Genomic DNA, 20,218 nt, shown 5'->3' with positions numbered 1-20,218 from the left:
TGCCAAATATAAAGTGCATAAGTATGGACAAACTACTATAAAGCAGGCAATATCAGTGTGGCAATACATACAGTATATAAACCATGGACAGGGTCTCCTGATAATGAAATCAGGCAGCCAAAGTGATAAAGGCGGAGGGAGGCATGGCAAGCGTTTGTCGATACTTATGCACTTTATATTTGGCAGACTTGCTCATGAGCATATTGTCCTTGATAGCACATATTCTATTTCATTTCTTTGCACTTGATGGACCTATTGGCACTTTGCTCATTTATGGCCAGCCACCTTATGATTGTTAATACCAGGACCCGGGTCCCACTAGTCCATTCTGGGTTCACACGAACCAAGATGGGCGGTTATAGCAGCATGTAGGGCTCATCTAATTTTGGAGGTGAGGCACTTGAGACTTTTCTTACATGTATCATTTCCACATGATTGTGTTGTGGACTCTTTGGTTTTAAATGTTTTTTTAAGAAAATCTGTAACGTCAAAAAGTCCCCTGGGGGTACTCACCTCGAGAGGGGGAAGCCTCAGGGTCCCAATGAGGCTTCCTACGCCGTCCTCTGTCCCTCGGGGGTCTCGCTGCAGCCCTCCGAACAGCGTGGATGTAAATATTTACCTTCCCGGCTCCTGCGCAGGCGCTCTGGCGGCTCCAAAGTAGGCGGAAATACCCGATCGCCGTCGGGTCTGCTCTACTGCGCAGGCGCAAGTCTCCGGCGCCTGCGCAGTAGAGCGGACCCGACTGAGATCGGGTATTTCGGCCTACTTCGGAGCTGAAAGCCGCAACAGCTGAAGCCTGGAAAGGTAAATATTGAACAGGCTGTCGGGTCTGTCGGGCGGCTGTTCGGAGGGCTGCAGCGAGACCCCCGTGGGACAGAGGACAGCGTGGGAAGCCTCATTAGGATCCGGAGGCTTCCCCTCCCGAGGTGAGTACCCCCAGGGGAACTTTTTGATCTTACAGAGTCTCTTTAATGTTTCAAGCATTCAATAAAATCTTTTGTATGATTAATGGTGGTGCAGCAATCTTTATAGCAGGGATTTCTTTTCTCCTTCTGTGCAAATCTCTCACTCATGCTGCAAATGCAATGGAAATAACACAGCAGTGTCCACAGTGAGGCACCATCATGTAAACACCTCTCTAGGTGTCTCTTCAGGCTGAATAAGGGATCCATGTGGGATTTTTAAAGCGGACCTGAACTCAGAACTTCCTCTCTGCTCTAAAAGATGAGCAACAACATAATAACCTTTATAGAAAAACATTTTTGTTACAGCTTATACAAATCTTGCCATAAATCTTCAGGGTGTCTACTTCCTGCTTTCATGGTAGCAGACATATTGTTAACATCCTGTGTTTATAAATTAACTGCTCTTCCATGGCAGCCAGCTGACACTGCAAAGAGATCAAATTACAACCTGTGAATAGTCACAGATGAGGGGGAATTACACCGGCTAAACTCTCTAAATCACAAGTCTCAAACACAAGGCCCGCGGGCCAAATGCGGCCCTCCTCGCCATTTTATGTGGCCCCTGAGAGCGTCAAATGTGCATCATTGTAAGCAGTAAAAGATCAACAGTACACTGCCTTCCCATCCAGAGGAGCACACCGGTGACAGTGCTTCTGACTGAAACATTGTCAATTTGAGCTGTGGTGCAGCAAGGGGAAGAGCTGTCTCCCATGTTCGCTATAGTTACTCCACTTAGCAGGGCCGCCATCAGAAATTTTGGGGCCCCTCACACATTATCAGGCCTGGGCCCCCCCCCACCCTGGGTCCACCCACTGGTTGCTGTGCCCGCCCACTAGCAACCCCACCCCTGTATCTGTGTGCGAAGTGCTCTGCGGCGAAAAATGTGCATGGCTCCAACACAGGCCCTCAGTTAGCCACAGGCCCTCAGCCAGTACCTGCGGTCCTTCCAGCACCTCGGGGGGGGGGGGGGGGGGGGCAGGGCCCCCAGAAGCCCTGGGCCCCTCACTGCAGTGTAAGTTGTCCCCCCCTGATGGCTGCCCTGCCACTTAGTTTGAGACTGAGGCTTTGATTGAGAAAATTATCCCGCAACTTAGATTCTCTTTTAGATTTTGGCCCCTTACATGATTGAGTTTGACAACCTTGCTCTAAATACACACAGGGTGCATTTCTCTATGCTTCCCTTCTGTCCTGTGCAAGAGTTCAGGTCCACTTTAAAAAGTAACTTTAAATACTTTTCAAATTATTTTCAGAAGTAAAAAACTTTAATCCTATAATCCATACATTAAAAGAAATTCTCTCAATTACAGCAGATATTTACACCGCGAGCCAGATAATGGGTCAGATGGATGGAAGCTTCTCTCTAACATCCCATCCACGTGTCGGAAGGCAGGACCGCTTCAGCGAAAGAAGGCCAGGCGTTCCTTCAGCCATTCTTCTGTAAGGTCGCTGGTGTTTCTGATCTCAAACACCTGCCAATAGTCACAAAAGCAAACAGAACATTTTATTTACCAAACAGCCAGAAGAAGAATCGCGTTGCTATGGAAACATGGAATGAAGAGGCTCATTGGCTGCTGCCGACAACACAGAGAATTGCTTTTCCCCCTGAAAGTGGCAGCCCATTGATAAAGGATCTTCATACTCCAAGGTTATTTCTCAGAGCTGTAGGGAACATCTGGGATCTCTGATAACACAATACTCTGTACGGGAGATGGGAGGTGTCCCCCTGTGTTTTGGAGTATTTCAGAAAGCTGATATTGTAGTGGTCTTGAAGTGCTTTTTTGTTGGTTTGCTTTTAGACTTCCTGTCTTATATCCATGCCTTCTAAACAACTATACCATCTAAACACTTCGAAATCAGAGTGCTCACTGATAAATTACACCTGAAGTGAGTAAAAAACAAACTTTAGATACCTATCTCAGTCCAGAGGCTTCCCGGATCTTCATAGAGCCCACCGTTCCAGTGCAGAGTCCCTCTTTATCTTTTCCTGGCCATGGACATGAACATCCAAACTAGGCATACACTAGTAAGGTCCGCGCATGTGCAGTACAACAAAGCACATTAGTGGCCTTTTTATACTGGGTACTGATTTTTGTTTACTATGAGACTCACTTTTTCTCCCACAAAAGTGGGGGAAAAAAGTCACTGCGTCTTATAGTCCAAATGCAGGGAGTTCCTGACTTTTGAACGCCTGCCAATACGAACCTTCGAACTGTCGCAGTGTCAGGGACTCCCTGTACTGTGCCCATGCAGAGGAGAACATATGGGGACAAATTGAGGACATAGGAACACAAAGGGGCATAGAGGAGGACACAAGGAGGACAGAGGTGGAAACATGGGGACACAGGAGGACATAAGGGGGGCAGAAGAGGACACAGGGAAACACAAGAGGTACAAGGGGGCATGAGGTACAAAGGGGGCATAATCCACAAGATGCCCTTTGACCATGGATGCACCAGGTTTAGTATATATTTTTTTCCTCTGTTTTTTGTCCTCTAAACCTAGGTGTGTCTTATGGTCAGGAGCGTCTTATAGTCTGAAAAATACGGTATGCACGGACCTTGCTTGCGCATGCTCAGTACGGGTGCATTCTCCCACAAATAGGAGCATGGCCAGAAGATACCTTTTTGACTGATAGAGGGCTGGTGCACACCGGAGCGGTTCTGGAGCATTTTTTAAAACGCTTGCAGGGGAAAAAACGCTTGGCTAATGAAAGTGAATGGGATGGTGCACACCAGAGCGGCTTGTTTTTTTCCAGAAACGCAAACTCCCGGGCTGCAGCATTTTTGAGATTTCTGAGGCGTTTCTGCCTCACTGTTACAACATAGGAAAGTGGAAAACCGCTCTGAAAAACGCTAGATCAGAGCGGTTTTCCAGGTGTTTTTGATACAGAAGCTGTTCAGTAACAGCTTTACTGTAACACTATAAATGAAATCCGCTACACAAAAATGCTCCCAAAAACACTAGGCATGTTTAGAAAACCTTTTCTAAACATGCCTAGAATCGCTCTGAAATCTGCTTCAAAAACCTCTAGTGTTTTGCGGATCTGCTAGAGGTTTTTTGGTGTGCACTGGGCCAGACTGTAAGAGGATCTGGGGAGCTTCTGGACCATCTAAAGCAGGTATTTCAAACTCCAGTCCTCAAGGGCCGATGCCCTCACACATTTTGGGCACAGCTCAAATTAACTGATGGAACTTAATCAGGAAAGATGTTCATTAGGTAGAAAACATTTCTCCATTTCTCAGTCCATCCTGAACACTGGCATGGGTGTGGCCCTGGAGGACTGAAGTTCAGCACCTGTGATCTAGAGCAGAGGTGCCCACACTTTTTTGGTTTGTGAGCTACTTTAAAAAAATTCAAAATGATCTACCCATGTACAATATAAGGAGCATATCTGTATATGCGAAGTCTGGCCACTCCGGATTCTGGCCGGTCAAAACGCGAATTGGCCGTGCCCCGCAGCCAATGTTAGAAATGAATTAGTTGGCCATCTCACATGAATGAATCCCGGCGGCATAAATGTAATTAATTCCCTGGTGGCAATGTAACAGATGAAGCCGCCTCTTCGACTCTGCCTCCCCCCGCCCCCTCCTCTCCTATGCGGCTGTGGCAGCCCGGGACCACAAGTGTCCCCCAGTGTCGTTCGTAGCAGTAAGAAAGTAGAGCGGGAAGGCTGCAGACATTGCTTCTACCAGCACCCACTCTGAAGTAACGAATGGCAGGATTCCCTGCCGCTTCAAACGACTCTGGGGGACACGCGTGGTCCCCCAGCTGCCACAGCTGCATAGGAGCGGAGCAGGGGGAGCAGCCGAAGAGGGGCGGCTTTATCTGTTACATTGCCACCGGGGAATTCATTCCAATTATGCCGCCGGGATTCATTTATGCGAGACGGCCAACTAATAAATTTATAACATTGGCCGCAGGTGCACGACCACTTCGCGTTTTGACCGGCCTGAACCCGAAGTGGCCAGACTTCGGGTTCGGGCTGTAACATATATACAGAATGGAAACTGTAGTGGGTCAGGATCTACCATGAAGTCCTTTGCGATCTACCGGTAGATCGCGATCTACCTTATGGGCACCCCTGATCTAGAGGCTTCACACAACTGAGGTTAAGGTATCTAACTTTTTTCTTTCCTTTCTTTAGGTGTACTTTAACTTTTTGTATGAAATGAGGCGTCTGCAGAAAACTATCTCATCTTGAAAAATTTGATCACAAGACCAGAGGCAGTAGCCTACAGCAGCCTGTCTCAACCTGTTTACCCTGGTGGAACCCTTCAAATAATTTTTGGATCTCAAGGAAATCCTATACTAGCGGGAGGAGTTGGGAATTATTTTGCAGGATGCACGGTCTTTAAAAGATATTTCGAGGCAACAGATCAATCAGATAAAAAATGATGCGTGTATACCCAGTTTTATTGTATGTTATGCCAAACTGTAGTTCCACCTTAAGAGAGGGAAATCAAGGTAAATTCTATTTTCACTACAAAACTACCTACATAATTGCTGTAAAGACAATTTTGTAAAAATAAATAAATAAATAAATAAATCTTGTGAATTGCTTGAAATTAACTTGGAAGCTTAACTAGGGCTTTTATGTTACAGGATTGTTGTTCACTTTTATTTTGATATTAATAAAAACAAACAAAAAATAAACTAGGGATTTTTAAAGGTTGTATTTGAACTGGTTAATAAATGACAGGTCCTCTTCAAACGCAATCTGTCACTTTGGTTCTTAGCTGTCTCCGCTGACGTTAATTGTTTCACTTTCTGCCCGTTGTGTATTTACAAGCTCTGGGAAACCATATGTCTGACATAACATAAATGTGCATCGCTTTTGATGTCTGCTCCCCAGCCTCTTCACCTCCACCGCTGTGATCAGGCTGTCGCTAGACAGCACAGCCAGAGACCAATCAGAGCACTCCCTGGTCATGTGCTTACTGTGACAGCCAATCACAGCAAGCATCGCCAAAAGGAAATATAAATAGCAGCTTGTAGCTGCTTCCTCTCTCCCCCTAGAGTGGGGCCTGCGTGCTGGAGAGATGAGAGCAGAGATACAAGAGGAGAGACACAGACAGGAGGAGAGGAGAGAGACTAGTGACACAGTACAGCTACATTAACGTTTGTATTAAATTGTATATACAGACAGTCCCCTACTAATAAATGACTTGAGTTACAAGGTTTCAGAGATACAAAGTTGTCATCATGTACATAATATACAACACATATTTTAATTAGTTTAAAGTGGAACTGTCGGGCATAAAATCATAAATCAATTCTTTATTTTTATCTGGTAAACAAGTAATAGTAAGTCAGGAGTACGTCGATAGCGGCGTTCGAATGTCCGACGCTAGCGGCAATACATTACCTGTTCCGTCTGCGCGAGTCCCCTGGTCTCCGCTGTCCCTTTTCCGCACTGGGCTCCGACTGGCTTTATTTCTTCCTATCCCGACAGAGAGCGCCCTCTACTGTTTAAACTTCCCTGGCAGGAAGTAAAGTGAAGCTGTAGCCCTGGAGCCCAGAGCGGAGAAGAGACAGCAGAGACCAGGGGACTCGCACCGACCGGATTAGGTAATGTATGCGGGGGGCAGCGGCAGCTCCACAGATTGTGAATCGGTTCCATAGCGAAATCGATTCACAATCTGTTTGCAGTACAGGCAGCCATACGATCCCTCTCTGGTCAGATTTGATCAGAGAGGGATCTATCTGTTGGTCGATCTGATGGCAAATCAACCAGTGTATGGCCACCTTAACATGCGTTTGGGAGGTATGCTGGCCAACAGGGGCTTCCTACAAACTCATCCCCAGTGCATTCTTGGGGGGGGGGGGGATTATTATCTCTGCGCCGTTAGTTGTGTGTGAATGGCTAAATGAACGTTGCCATATCTATGATTATCCATGTGAAAGTTGCTATTGCTCAAGTATTCTGAGGGTCAAGGGATTGAGATTGTGGATATCCGTGTTCAGTGTAGGCCTGAGATAGTGGATACCCGTGTTCAGTGTAGGCCTGAGGTTGTGTATACTCCTGTTCAGTGTAGGCCTGAGATGGTGGAAACCCTTGTTCAGTGTAGGCCTGAGATGGTGGAGACCCCTGTTCAGTGTAGGCCTGAGATGGTGGAGACCCCTGGTCAGTGTAGGCCTGAGACTGTGGATACCAGTGTTCAGTGTAGGCCTGAGATTGTGGATACCTGTGTTCAGTGTAGGCCTGAGATGGAGGAGGCCTCTGTTCAGTGTAGGCCTCAGATTGTGGATACTCCTGTTCAGTACAGGCATGAGATGGTGGAGACCCCTGTTCAGTGTAGGCCTGAGATTGTGGATACCCATGTTCAGTGTAGGCCTGAGATGGTGGAGACTCCTGTTCAGTGTAAGCCTGAGATGGCGAAGATCCCGGTTCAGTGTAAGCCTGAGATTGTTGAGACCCGTGTTCAGTGCTGGCCTGAGATTGTGGAGATACCTGGGCTGATGCATTCTCTGTTCTGCAACAGAATTCCTTTGAAAAGGTTAAACAATATACAGTAATCCATAGACAATCTGTCTTACACATGTACCTTAGTAAGCTCAGCAATTTGTACCAGTCTGTTCTTACTTCCAGCATACATCATCTGTTGCTCTGGTTTACAACCTGTTCACAAGGAAAACATGGAACAGAATGGATAGGAATTAAACACAACTAATGTAGATGATAAAACATCTGCTGCTTACATCACATCTGAAACTGGAACTTTGGTAAAGAGAAAAAATATAACTGGACACCTCTTTATGTTGTAGATTTTTTTATCCCTTACTGAGCAACTTCCACAATTCTACAACTAAAGGTGTTGCTCACTCAGCAATAGTGATGAGATATCCCCAAAAGTGGCCACTATACCTTATACTATATACTACGATACAATTTGACAAATGATCATTACGATTCTTCGTATGAACAATCGGAAATGATCATTTGTGACCGATAATCTCTAAAACAATACGATCAGATTAATTAAATTGATCGAAATTTCGAATCGATTCCGTCAATCTGATTAGATTGGTTAGGAGGGTTTGGTTCATTAATGATCCCAAACGATCGTTCAGACAAAGAACCATTCGTAAATGATCATTTGTCAAATTGTTGTGATGATCCGCTCAGCTGGCTGCACAGGCAGACAGCTGTTTGTCCATTCCTCTAGTCTGTGGGCTGCAGGTCTCTGGAACAGAGACCTGTCTTTTCATTGCAAGTTTCTGTTCTGTTCTCTTGCTGGGGAATTTGCATACATTCGTTATGCAAATCCTCTACCTGCCTTCTTTGATGACTGGCACTATAAGAGCTTTATGTTTCCCAGAATGCTTTGCTGGTCATTTCCCTTCCTTGCTCAGTTCCTGATGGACACTGCTGGAGTGTCAGCCATTGCTATCTAGTATAGTTAATTCCTGGGGGTTGCTTTTGGCTCCCCTTCTAGCCCAGTCAGGTTGTATTATCTGTATTGCCTGTTCTGTCTTGTCTTGCCTGTTTGCCATTGTCCTGTCCCTATGGTGGTTGACAGGAAATGGTTCTGATCTATGTTCTTGGAGTATAGCTGGTGCAGCGGTTGATACCAGCTATCTCTTCTGTTCTGTTTCCTGGGATCGCGCTAGCTACTTTGTGCTAGCGCTGGGGATCCTTCTGTTCTGTTTCCTGGGATCGCGCTAGCTACTTTGTGCGAGCGCTGGGGATCCTTCTGTTCTGTCTTGTCGGTCGCGATTGCGCTGTCACCAACGGCGGTTGATAGCGAATCGTTCTGTCTTGCTGAGATCGCACTAGCCGCTAGCGTTAGCGGCTGTGGATCTTTCTGATCTATGTTCCTGCTTGGATCACACTTGCTCTGGCGGAAGAGCGGTGGATCCTTCCTGCCTAGTTCTTGTTTTTCGTGTGTCTGTCTTGTCCGCTGCGCTTGCTACAGGCTCGGTGAGGTAACCGTTAAGCAAGCGCTCGCGTCCCCTGTTTCATGTTTGTCTGTTTATGGTTAGTTAGGCGTGCTTGTCTCTATTGTGCTTATCACGTGGAGATCGCGCATAACCGCGTGCACTGTTGCGAATGAGTGCGGTGTTTGCGGTTAGCTAGCGGTTGTTGTTTTCCGTATCTCCTTATTGTATTTGCTGTGCCTTTGCTACCCTTGTATTCTATTCTGTTCTGCCTTGTGTCACGTCTCGCGATCGCACCTCTCGCGATCGCGTTCCTATTTCGTATCTGCTGTTGTGTGTGTGCGCAGTTGCGGAGTGGCGACTGGATTGGCGCACACACATACAACCTATCCCTTTTGCTCAATCTCATTCACTATCGCCTCTCTTGCGATTGCATTCTGCGCTTCGTACAATTCCTGTCTGGCACTTGTGGAGGTACAGAGGATTGGTTCCTCTGCACTCCCCAGCGCCATCTGCCGACAGGAATTTCCCTCTACAGGTGCGTAGCACCTTTTGCTGGGTTCCTGCAAATTATACGCTTGTGGAGGATCTCCGCCGTGTCAGCGCACGCGTTGTGCGCTGATCACGGGGAAAGTTCCACAATCGTGACAATTGTATTGTTAGTTGACGCCTTAAACCATAAAAAGATGTCCAGTTAAAGGATACCCGAAGTGACATGTGACATGATGAGATAGACATGTGTATGTACAGTGCCTAGCACACAAATAAGTATGCTGTGTTCTTTTTTTATTTCTCTGAAAGAAAGAGTTAAATATCAGGTATGTAAGTGGCTGACTCAGTCCTGACTCAGACAAGAAGTGACTACAGTGTGACCCTCACTGATAAGAAATTCCAACTATAAAACAATTTTCTAGCAGAAAATGGCTTCTGAGAGCAAGAAAGAGGTAAACAATGGGAATTTCTTATCAGTGAGGGTAACGCTGTAGTCACTTCCTGTCTGAGTCAGAACTGAGTCAGCCACTTACATACCTGATATTTACCTCTTTCAGGCAGAGAAAGAAAAAAAGAAACACAGCATAGTTATTTGTGTGCTAGGCTCTGTACAAACAAATGTCTATCTCATCATGTCACATGTCACTTCAGGTATCCTTTAAGGCTGCCTTATGATTTCTTGGGGGCTATTCCGTAATCTGACTGAATAAGAGCCTAAAGGCTCATACACACATCAGAAAATAGTCTTTGGAAAATGAAAGATCACATACCAATTTAACTCCCTTTCATGTAGTATGAGAGCCGTATCTACACAGTCTATTCTATGGAGCTGAACTCCCCATCAGACAGAAATCTTTGCAAGATGCTGGACACAAAGATGCTGTAGACATTCAAAAGATCAGTATCTGCAAAAGATCTGTTCCTGCCAAAGATCTATTCCTGAAAAATGCATTCATAGTCCATGAGATCTGCAGATCATCATACACACCTTGTTTAACAGACATTCATCTGCAGATCAGGTCCACCAGGATGGATTTTCAGATCTGCAGATGACTGTCTGATCCGCAGATGGATGTCAGTTAAACAAGGTGTGTATGATGATCTGCAGATGGATGTCAGTTAAACAAGGTGTGTATGATGATCTGCAGATCTCATAGACTATGAATGCATTTTGCAGGAGCGGATCTTTGGCATGAACAGATCTTTTGCAGATACTGATCTGTTGAATGTGTACAGCATCTTTGTGTGCAGCATCTTGCAAAGATTTTTATCTGATGGGGAGTTCAGCTCCATAGAATAGACTGTGTAGAGTATGGCTCATATACTACATGGAAGGGGGTAAAATTGGTCTGTGATCTTGCCTTTTCCAAAGACTTTTATCTCAAGTGTGTATGTAGCCTAATGCTTGCTACACACAATGCAATTTTCTGACAGATTAATGCTACAGTACATACACACTTGAAAGATAAATGAAAGATATCAGACCAATTTTACCACCTTCCATGTAGTATGAGAGCCATATTCTTCACAGTATTCTGTGGAGCTGAACTCCCCATCAGATAAAATCTTTGCAAGATGCTGCTTACAAAGACGCTGTACACATTCAAAAGATCAGTATCTGCAAAAGATCCATCCCTGCAAAATGCATTCATAGTCTATGATATCTGCAGATCTTCATACACACCTTGTTTAACAGACCTTCATCTGCAGATCTGAAAATCCATCCTGGTGGATCTGATCTGCAGATGAATGTCTGTTAAACAAGCTGTGTCTGAGGATCTGCAGATATCATAGACTATGAATGCATTTTGCAAGGATGGATCTTTTGAGGAGCAGACCTTTTGCAGATACTGATCTGTTCAATGTGTGCAGCATCTTTGTGTGCAGCATCTTGCAAAGATTTTTATCTGATGGGGAGTTCAGCTCCATAGAATAGACTGTGTAGAGTATGGCTCTCATACTACATGGAAGGGGGTAAAATCGGTCTAAGATCTTTAATTTATCTTTCAAGTGTGTACACTCCATTACTGCCAGTTCGATTATTTCCAACAAGTCTAATCTGATTTTCGATCGGTTTTTCAAAAGATTTTTTATAGAAGTGAACGAAAAATCGCTCAGAAATCAGATTGGACATGTTGGAAATAATCGATCTGACAGTAAATTTGCATTGCATTGTGTGTACCTAGCATAACAGAAACATTACAGAGGATATGTAATGCCCCCACTCACTCACATCACTGAGATTCCACAAATTAGGACCTGTAACGATTGTGGAATTATTTCCGTGGTCAGCACACAGGACGCGCGCCGACACTACGGAAATCCTCCACAAGCATGTAATAAGAGAGAACCCAGCTATGGTGCTATGCACCTGTAGAGGGAGATTCCCACCGGCAGATGGAGCTGTGGAGTGCAGATGCACACAGCCTCTGCACGGCCACAGATGCCAGATGGGAATTGCACAAGTCGAAGCAATGCAGGACTGGATAGCCCTAAAGGAAAGAGAGGACAGAATGAATGTGTGTCCACCAATCTAGTCGCCACCCAGCGACGGTGAACACACAACAGCAGAAACAAAGTATGAACGCAATCGCAAATGTAGCGATTGCAAATAGGGACAAAAAACCGAACTAGACTGAGCACAAGTGTAGAGAAAGAGCACAGAGACAGAATGTATGTGTGTCCACCAATCTAGTCGCCACCCAGCGACGGTGAACCCACAACAACGGAAACAAAGTGGGAACGCAATCGCAAGTGTAGCGACTGCCAATAGTGACACAAGACTGAATCAGACAGAGCACAAATGCAACAAGAAAGACATAGCACAAAACAACGATCAGAACAACAAGGAAAATAACAAACGCTAGCTAAACGCGAACACCGCACTCATTCGCAACAGCGAACGCGTTTAAGACACGATCACCGCGCATTAGACACCCAGTGATAAGCGTGCCACCCTAACTAACCAATGAAACACAAACATGAAATAGAGAACGTGAACGCTTGCTAAACGGTTACCTCACCGAGCCTACAGCAAGCGTTTGTACCAGACAAGGCAGACAGATGGGACTACCAGTAGCAACCGCTGCTCTGGCCAGCACCCCTAAGGCAGGATACAGAAGGAACCACCGCTGCTACCGCTAGAGCGGATGCGATCCAGACAGACAAACAGATGGGGCTACCAGTAGCAACTGCTGCTCTGGTTAGCACCCCTAAGGCAGAATACAGAAGGAAGCCACTACCACTAGGGGTAATGCAATCCAGACAGATGGAGCAGCCAAAAGCAACCGCAGCTCTAGCCTACACTCCCAGACAGACAGAACGATTTCCTGTCGGCCGCCGCTGGCGACAAGACAATTGAGACAGAGAGACAGAAAAAGGCAATACAGATAATACAACCTGACTGCACTAGAAGGGATGCCTAGTGCAGTCTCAAGGAATACTCTAAGATAATCTTTAGCAAACAATAGCAAGGCTGACACTCCAGGAGAGTTTAGCAGGAACAAACCATCATGACCAGCAAGGAATTCTGGGAGCAAAAGGTATTTATACTGCAAGCCATCAAAGGAAGCAGCTAAACAATTTGCAAGACAAGTATATGCAAATTCCTCACCAGCAGAGCAACTCTGAAAGTTGCAAAGCAAAGACAGGTCTCTTTTCCAGAGACCTGCAGCCCTCAGACCTAAAGAATGGACAAACAGCTGTCTGCCCGTGCAGACAGCTGAGCAGATCATTACAGTACCACTTTAAAACACAGTACAGTTCGGAGACACTTTTAAAATAGTGTTGAACATGCCAATGACCTCATCATCTAGCCCATCATTCTCTATAAGGGAAGTGGTCTTTTGTAGCAAGTGCGGTTATGCCAGGTTCTAGGGGAGAAGACAGAGTTTGTGGCACCAGGAGACATTTGGAATTTGATTAGTCAATTTTCAAGTTGCATAAATTTGCAGACGGAATTTGTAGAATTAAATTGCCTCAGAATTGTTTTCATCTCCTTGACCATCCCTATTTGCAAATATGTGAGACTGATGTCTATTTTTATATTTGAGATAGATACATTGGTTTTTAGTTCCTACTATGTAACTGGACTGGACTTGAACAGTAAGGGCCCATTCACACTAGAGCGTTTTGCCGGCGATTTCGGGAAAAATGCTCAAGCGCTAGCGCTTTTTAAATCGCTAGTGCAATAATACCCTATGGGCCCGTTCTCACCAGATTAACGCAAATCGGCAAACGTGTAGCCTGCACCATTTTCAGGCGATTTCCAGGCAATCGCGTTTAGTGCTATAGAAGCGCTAATCGCGACTGCGGAAAAATCGATGCAGTGTCCAGTGATTTTTCTGCGTTAATTGTGGAATAATCACTCCTGAAAAGTTTTGCGCTTTTAGGTGTGAATGGGGCCTCAGTGCCTTAAATTGGCTGATAAGCCCCTCCCTGCAGTCCTGCAATAACCAGGTGCTGCTTGGCAATTCTCACTTCAGAAAGAATCCACCTTCAGAGGGTACAACACATGAACTGTTGCCAAAGTCTGACATCTGATCGGAGACAAACAAGATGCAAATTATTCATACCCTCAAGGGGTGAGACGTGCTGGACCTTCCACCTGGGTACCGCCAGGATCATCACAGCAATGAATTGAAGTCCACACAATCTCCAAAAGTTACCAAAACTTTATTCATACAAAATAATTAAAACATATTGCTGTAAGTCTGCTGTGTTGGGCAGCTTCCCTTTATCAAACTAGACTGCTAGATAAAGGTTTCGGGCACCTTCCTTTATCACACTGGACTGCTAAAGGGCAGGAGCCCGAAGCAGCAGACTGTGGCTATCTCACAACAATATGTATTCATTATTTCTTATGAATAAAGTTACTTTTATGCCTCTTTCACACCAAGACGTTGCATTTTAGGGGACGTTAAGGTCGCATAACGTACCCCTAACGCAACGCCTAGTGGTGTTGGAGGTGGACGCCAGAGTGAGCCGCGTTGTGCGGCTGTTGGTGCGCCTTTTTTGTCTTATACTCTGCGGGGACCACGTGATCGGAACACTCCGCATCACGTGGTCCCGCCAGCCTATCAGCGGCCGCTCCAGGAAGTAAACACTGCAGTATTGATGGGAAGTCCGGCTCTTTTCAATGAATCGATTCATTAAAAAGAGCTAGACTTCCTATCTCTATTGTTCAGAATCGATCCAGAGGCAGAGCAGCAGGACTGAACCTAGTGATGGGAAGTCCGGCTCTTTTCAATGAATCGATTCTGAACAGTAGTAATAGGAAGTCCGGCTCTTTTCAATGAATCGATTCAATGAATCGTGCCGAACTTCCCATCACTACAGGGCAGTGCAGTGAATATTAATTAGCCATGTGGCTAACAATAGCGGACTCTCCCCTCCTCCTCTCCTGCTCAAAATAAAAATAAAAACACAATACTGAGCGTGTGCAAACGCACAGCACGCTGCACTTTCAAATAACATCCAGCGTTAAACTGTAACGCAACGTGGGCACTGTGAACAGCCCATTGATTTTTCATTACTGTGCGGTGGGCTGCGTTACAGGCTGCTCTAACGTGCGCCTGTAACGTCCCACTGTGAAAGCAGCCTTAGAGACTGTGTGGACTTAAATCAATTAATTGCTTGAAAACAAAGTGACAGCAAACACTGAATATACAGTACTGAGGTGCCAAATTTACCATCAGACATTTTACAAGAAGGCTAATTCATTTTCTTGTGTTTGCTCCATAGACATTTGTATTTCTTATATATCAAGAGAATAAAGTGAACATCTTTCCTGAGACTGGTTTCACAGTGGGACGTTACAGGCGCACGTTAGAGCAGCCTGTGACGCAGCCCACCGCACAGTAATGAAAAATCAATGGGGCTGTTCACAGTGCGGTCGTTGCGTTACATTGTAACGCTGCGTCACAAGACAACGTACTGCATGCAGTACTTTAGACGCGGCTGAGCCGCGTTAGACTGCTTGCACATGCTCAGTAATCTTGTGGAGGAGCGGAGAGCGGCCAGGCACATGGCTAATTAATATGCACTGCACGTCGTGACGTGCAGTGTTTACTTCCTGGAGCGGCCGCTCTGTGCGGCGATTGGCCGGCGGGACCACGTGATGCCGCATGCGCACAAGAGTGCGCATCACGGCATCACTGACGCCAGAGTGAGCTGCACAACGCGGCTCACTCTGACGTCCACATCCAGCACCACCAGGCGTTCCGTTAGGGAGACGTTATGCGACCTTAACGCCCCCTCTAACGCAACGTCCTGTTGTGAAATTAGCCTTAGTATTGGTCTTACACATCATTGGATTAGATGTCCAGGCATGAAAACTCACCTACTGGACTGGAGAAGATCATACAAAGGGGGTATGAGATGCGTCCATCATCATGCTTGTATTTGTAGCTGTACACCAGGAATGTGTCTTCTAGTTAAGGAAGTGACCATGATACCTTCCAACCCCACTAGCCTCTCACCTCCCCCCAACCCACCTACCCACACCTTCTCCTTTTCCTCCTCCTATATCTATCCTGCAACATCTCCTTCCTTTACCTCTGGCCTATAATAATTATTTCATAATTTTAAGGATTTTATTTTATTCCCTCCATTCAAAGCTTTGGGAAATATAGCCGGGCACCAATCCTCTGCATAAACATGTTTATTGAGTCCTTAAAGGAAGCATAAAGCAAAATGTGCTGCCCCATGATATACTTACCTGTGGCTTCCTCCAGCCTCTTGAAGCCGACATGTCCCAGGCAGCATCTCCGCTCGCCGCTGCTGGCCCGGGGTCCCCACCTGCACAGTATGCTTCGGACAAGGTGGACTTGATTGACAGCGGCGCTTCACGCAGGTGCAGTAAGGAAGGACAACCTTGGGGTCGGCCTCTGCACCAGCGTGGGACATGTCTGCTGCAAGGGGCTGGAGGAAGCCTGGGGAAAGTGTATCCTGGGGATGCAGAATTTGCTTTATGTTTCCTTTAAACAAGCACAATTACAGTAGAGTAAAGAGGTGCACGTCAGGCCTGACAGACGTTTCGCAGGTCCTGCTGCTTCATCAGAGCTCACAGGTCTTTGACCTTTTTGTGGCCTCTGAAAAAGTGCGGGTGCAAAACAGCTGTCAGGCCTGTTTTTGCAGTGAATTGGTGCCCGGCAGCTCTATTTCCTGAAGCTTTGGATTGCAATTCAACAGCTGGTGAGCACGCCCCTCAGCATTTAGTCCTAATATTATCATCCTGTGTCATTTGGTGCCAGCCTGACACTTTCATCTTATTGATCATCTTATACCTTCCATATCTGGCTTGAAAAGAATTAAGTAATGCACCTACTAAAGAAGAGAGTTGTTCTTCTTGTGAAACAAGTTGGAGATTTGCGTCGTTTGTTGCACTTTTTACTGTGCTTAAAGGGCATCTGAAGTGAAAATAAACTTATAAGATAATGATTTGTATGTGTACTACAGCTAAGAAATAGAAGATTAGTAGCACAGATATGAGTCTCTAATATTGATTCCAGTACAGGAAAGGTGGCCACACACCATACAATTAAAAGATCCAATTTAACACCTATTCAATAAATACTATAGGTTGCCCCCAAAAAGTCAAAAACTTTTTTCTTTTCATTCGAGAAATCCAATCAAATGTAACTGTATTCAACCAGAAAAAAATGTATGTAACGTATTTTCTGCCGACTAAGACTGACTTCTTCTCCCAAATAAATGGGGAGAAAAAGTCTCTGCATCTTATATGACAAAGGTAGGGAATTCCTGACTTACAAATGCCCGCCGACACAAACCGCGGCCCGCCGCCACGTCGGGGATTCCCTGCCTGTGCCTCTGCTCCCCACCGCATGCCTCCGCTATCCCGCTCCCAGAATATGGACTCATCAGTTTTAGAATATTTTTTTCCCCTGGTTTTTGCCCTCTAAACCTAGGTGCGTCTTATACTCCGGAGCATCTTATACGGCTGAAAATACGGTAACTATTCAGTACAGTTTTCTCTCAATTTTTCTAACCAACCAATTTTTTCAAAGTTCACGATCTTTTATCCCGATCTCAAAAAAACGGGTGTGTTACATCGAAGATTCTGATCAAAACTCCTGATCAATCGGAAAATTGGATCGGAATGCCCGAATCAAATCAAAATAAAAATTGTATGGTGTGTGGCCACCTAAGAAACTTCAATTTTTATCTATGCAAAAAGAGCTTCTCTGCACTCTGACTAATTTAGTCAGAGAGCAATGCTATTTTTTGAAGCACTTATCTCAACCTGTCTCTCACTGTTTCTGGATAAATACAATAGTCTGTGATGGGTGCTCACAAAAAAATGGGTCACCTCAAAAGGCAAACACTGTAAGCCCATCTACAGTCAGGTAAATGGGTATCCCCAGATAGTCTCACTCCTAGGATGGACAGTGTACCCATTAACCTAACACTAATAAAGCCTAGTAAACAATTTTCATTGGCCAATCACTGGACAATTTGACCACCTCCATGTAGTATGAAGGCCAACATATTTTGAATACTCTGAGCAGATTGTGCAGGTAAGCTCTCATACTACATGGAAGTGGAAAAATTGGCCCATTATTGGCCAATGAAAATTTGATTTGTGTACCAAGCGTTAGTATCTCCTGGTATTGCTCATATTGCTTCAGACCCTTGTCCTGACTCGAGTTTTACTACGTAAGTTGCGTGTCTGGTAAGGATATCTGGGCTGACGCTCTGGTAGCTCGTTTTGTAGATCATCAGGGGAAATATCCTGAAAAATAAAGTTTAAAGTAAATTACATTACAGGGTAATAAAAAGGGGATAGTGCATATTATTACTTTTTCTAGGAATTTAATGATTTTAAAGTTTTTCCAGCAAAGCCTGAAAACAATGAGGGTATGTCCCAAGTACAAGGTGGAGAAGAGATAGAACAGAGGACATATAAGTGTGTACAGCCCAATATAGTCAACCCACCTCAAATTCTTCCTCCAAGACCACCAGCTGCTTGTCCTTGTCAATCTTCACTATGAAACAACAGAAGAATGGTAAAAGTTACAGAGTGAAGAAGTAATGAGGTCAATGAGCTACCGGTAAGTCTTTGTTTGTGCGCAGCCAGGGGGCTCACTTGGGAAGTCCCAGTATCCAATCACTCACTCAGGATGGCTGCATTATTGGTCTCCTTCCTAAATCGGAATTTTCTCAGCTTGTCTCTCAGCTCAGGATCCACATCACACACCACCAACGTGTCCGACTGTATAAGAGGAGAGAGAGGTAATGGTCATGTTAGTCTTGGATGAAACAAAAGACATCACTGAGGCCACTGGTGACAAATGAGAGCCAAGGTGCTCAGAAGAAAGAGAGGGCTATATTGAGATTTGGGGAGTTTGAAGATCCTCCCAGAAAGGATAAAGAGACAGCGGGAACCCTGCAGAGTGTAGTACTTTGTGATACCAGGTAAGGCAATAGGATGTAGAAATATGATTTCCTGTACTCGCCAAGATCCTAAAGAACTTGTGTGAGGTTGGGTTTTCCTCACTTGCTTTCATACTGTAGTTGCATCAGGAGGGTTGCACGCTACAAAAAAGCTATTGCAAGTTCAAGGGACTTAGAACATAACCCCCCAAAAACTGAGCGGTTTTCTTATTAGGTAACTGTGGCTACAGCCAGGCACTCCCAGCTCTTAAGCATTTTTTTCAGACACTGTACAGTATATTGATCTGAAGAAGTGGCATAGATGTACGAATCGCATTATCTACTTTACGTATCACCGTGATGTTGCGCTCAGTCTCTGATACCCTTATTCTCTTTTAATGCCGGCTGCTGACTATAATATGAGGACAAGTCTCATTGCATTATCTATTTTAGTGTTCAGTAAAAACCTGTTTAGCTCAAGCAAGGTTTTTTCTTCCTTTGAGGTAAGAGATCGTTCTATTATTATTTTGGATCTTCCACATCTGGAGTTTTTGGGGTGCCTCTTCCCACCTAGTTACCTATATCGTAGGTTAAGCACCTGAGGCCCTATAGTACAACAGACGGCAAACTAGGAAGTAAGAAAGGGGGTGGGGGGCAGGGGAACAGATTTGTTTTAACTGGATCCCAGGGTTCATGCTGAGCAGGAAGGTGGATCTGCCTAGGAGAACTCAGGAAGAAGCATGTGATCAGTTTGATCAGCTGATAGGTTTGTAAGGTTCTGATTTGTTGTGATGACTTCCTGGTTTAACACATGATCATGACCAGCAGATCAGAGCCTTACAGATCTATCAGCTGATCAAACGCTTCTCTGTGAGTTCTCCCAGGCAGGGCCATCCCTACTGAGCAGGTGTACTATTTCATAAAATCCTCAGAGTATAGGCTCAGTCCAAGACAGATGTATTGATGCAGAATAACAATAGCAACAGCCATGCCCCATCACATAATATATATCAAGGAAGGTGTGCTCCTCCAACGCCAGGCAAAGTGAGGGAAGTGGCTGCAAAGGAACTAGTTTATCTCAGATCCAAACTGATCCTTCATCAAGCAAATATATAAGCGTAGCAACTCTGCCAGAGTGGCAAAAGGAGGCAAGGTGCGAAATCCAGATGGGCATGGCTGTTGCTACTATTATCTTTGACATGTTTTGAGTGGTTCATCATCTAGACTCGGGCCTGATATCTCCAGCAAAGAACATCTGAGATCATAAGTGGTCCTGGACACCCACAGCAAAAATTGTCTCTAAAATGAGGCTTTAGTGTGTTGCTGTGTACTGAATAGACGCTAGCTTCATACTGTGCAACCAATCTACCTCAGCAATAATGGTTGCTATGCTGAGCCCCATGAGTTCACATACAGTGGGAGATCGACAATAGTCAGACAAGAATCCATCTATGTCTGTCGAATTGAATAGTAGTACTCATTAACAAACT

At 45.2% G+C, this 20,218-nt stretch overlaps 1 protein-coding gene and 1 long non-coding RNA gene across 2 annotated transcripts in view; one reads left to right on the top strand and one right to left on the bottom strand.

Moving 5' to 3' along the window:
* The window catches only part of LOC137528843 (uncharacterized), a 71,292-nt gene extending 65,799 nt beyond the window's left edge, over positions 1 to 5,493 (top strand). Inside the window, exons 2-3 of the long non-coding RNA XR_011023482.1 lie at positions 2,273 to 2,610; positions 5,110 to 5,493. This is a non-coding gene — a long non-coding RNA (uncharacterized lncRNA). The remainder of the gene's footprint in view (positions 1 to 2,272; positions 2,611 to 5,109) is intronic.
* GMFG (glia maturation factor gamma) overlaps positions 1,770 to 20,218 on the bottom strand; it is a 28,818-nt gene continuing 10,369 nt past the window's right edge. The window contains exons 2-7 of the mRNA XM_068250475.1: positions 18,471 to 18,567; positions 18,291 to 18,340; positions 18,038 to 18,087; positions 15,676 to 15,758; positions 7,511 to 7,584; positions 1,770 to 2,434 (exon numbers count right to left, since the gene is read on the bottom strand). Coding sequence (XP_068106576.1) covers positions 2,363 to 2,434; positions 7,511 to 7,584; positions 15,676 to 15,758; positions 18,038 to 18,087; positions 18,291 to 18,340; positions 18,471 to 18,567 — 426 coding nt within the window. The 3' untranslated portion in view covers positions 1,770 to 2,362. The remainder of the gene's footprint in view (positions 2,435 to 7,510; positions 7,585 to 15,675; positions 15,759 to 18,037; positions 18,088 to 18,290; positions 18,341 to 18,470; positions 18,568 to 20,218) is intronic.

The sequence above is a fragment of the Hyperolius riggenbachi genome, chromosome 8 (genome assembly GCF_040937935.1).
Source record: "Hyperolius riggenbachi isolate aHypRig1 chromosome 8, aHypRig1.pri, whole genome shotgun sequence".
Classification (NCBI taxonomy): domain Eukaryota; kingdom Metazoa; phylum Chordata; class Amphibia; order Anura; family Hyperoliidae; genus Hyperolius; species Hyperolius riggenbachi.
Note: the sequence above shows the minus strand (reverse complement) of the source record. Positions and strands in the feature narration are given on the sequence as shown.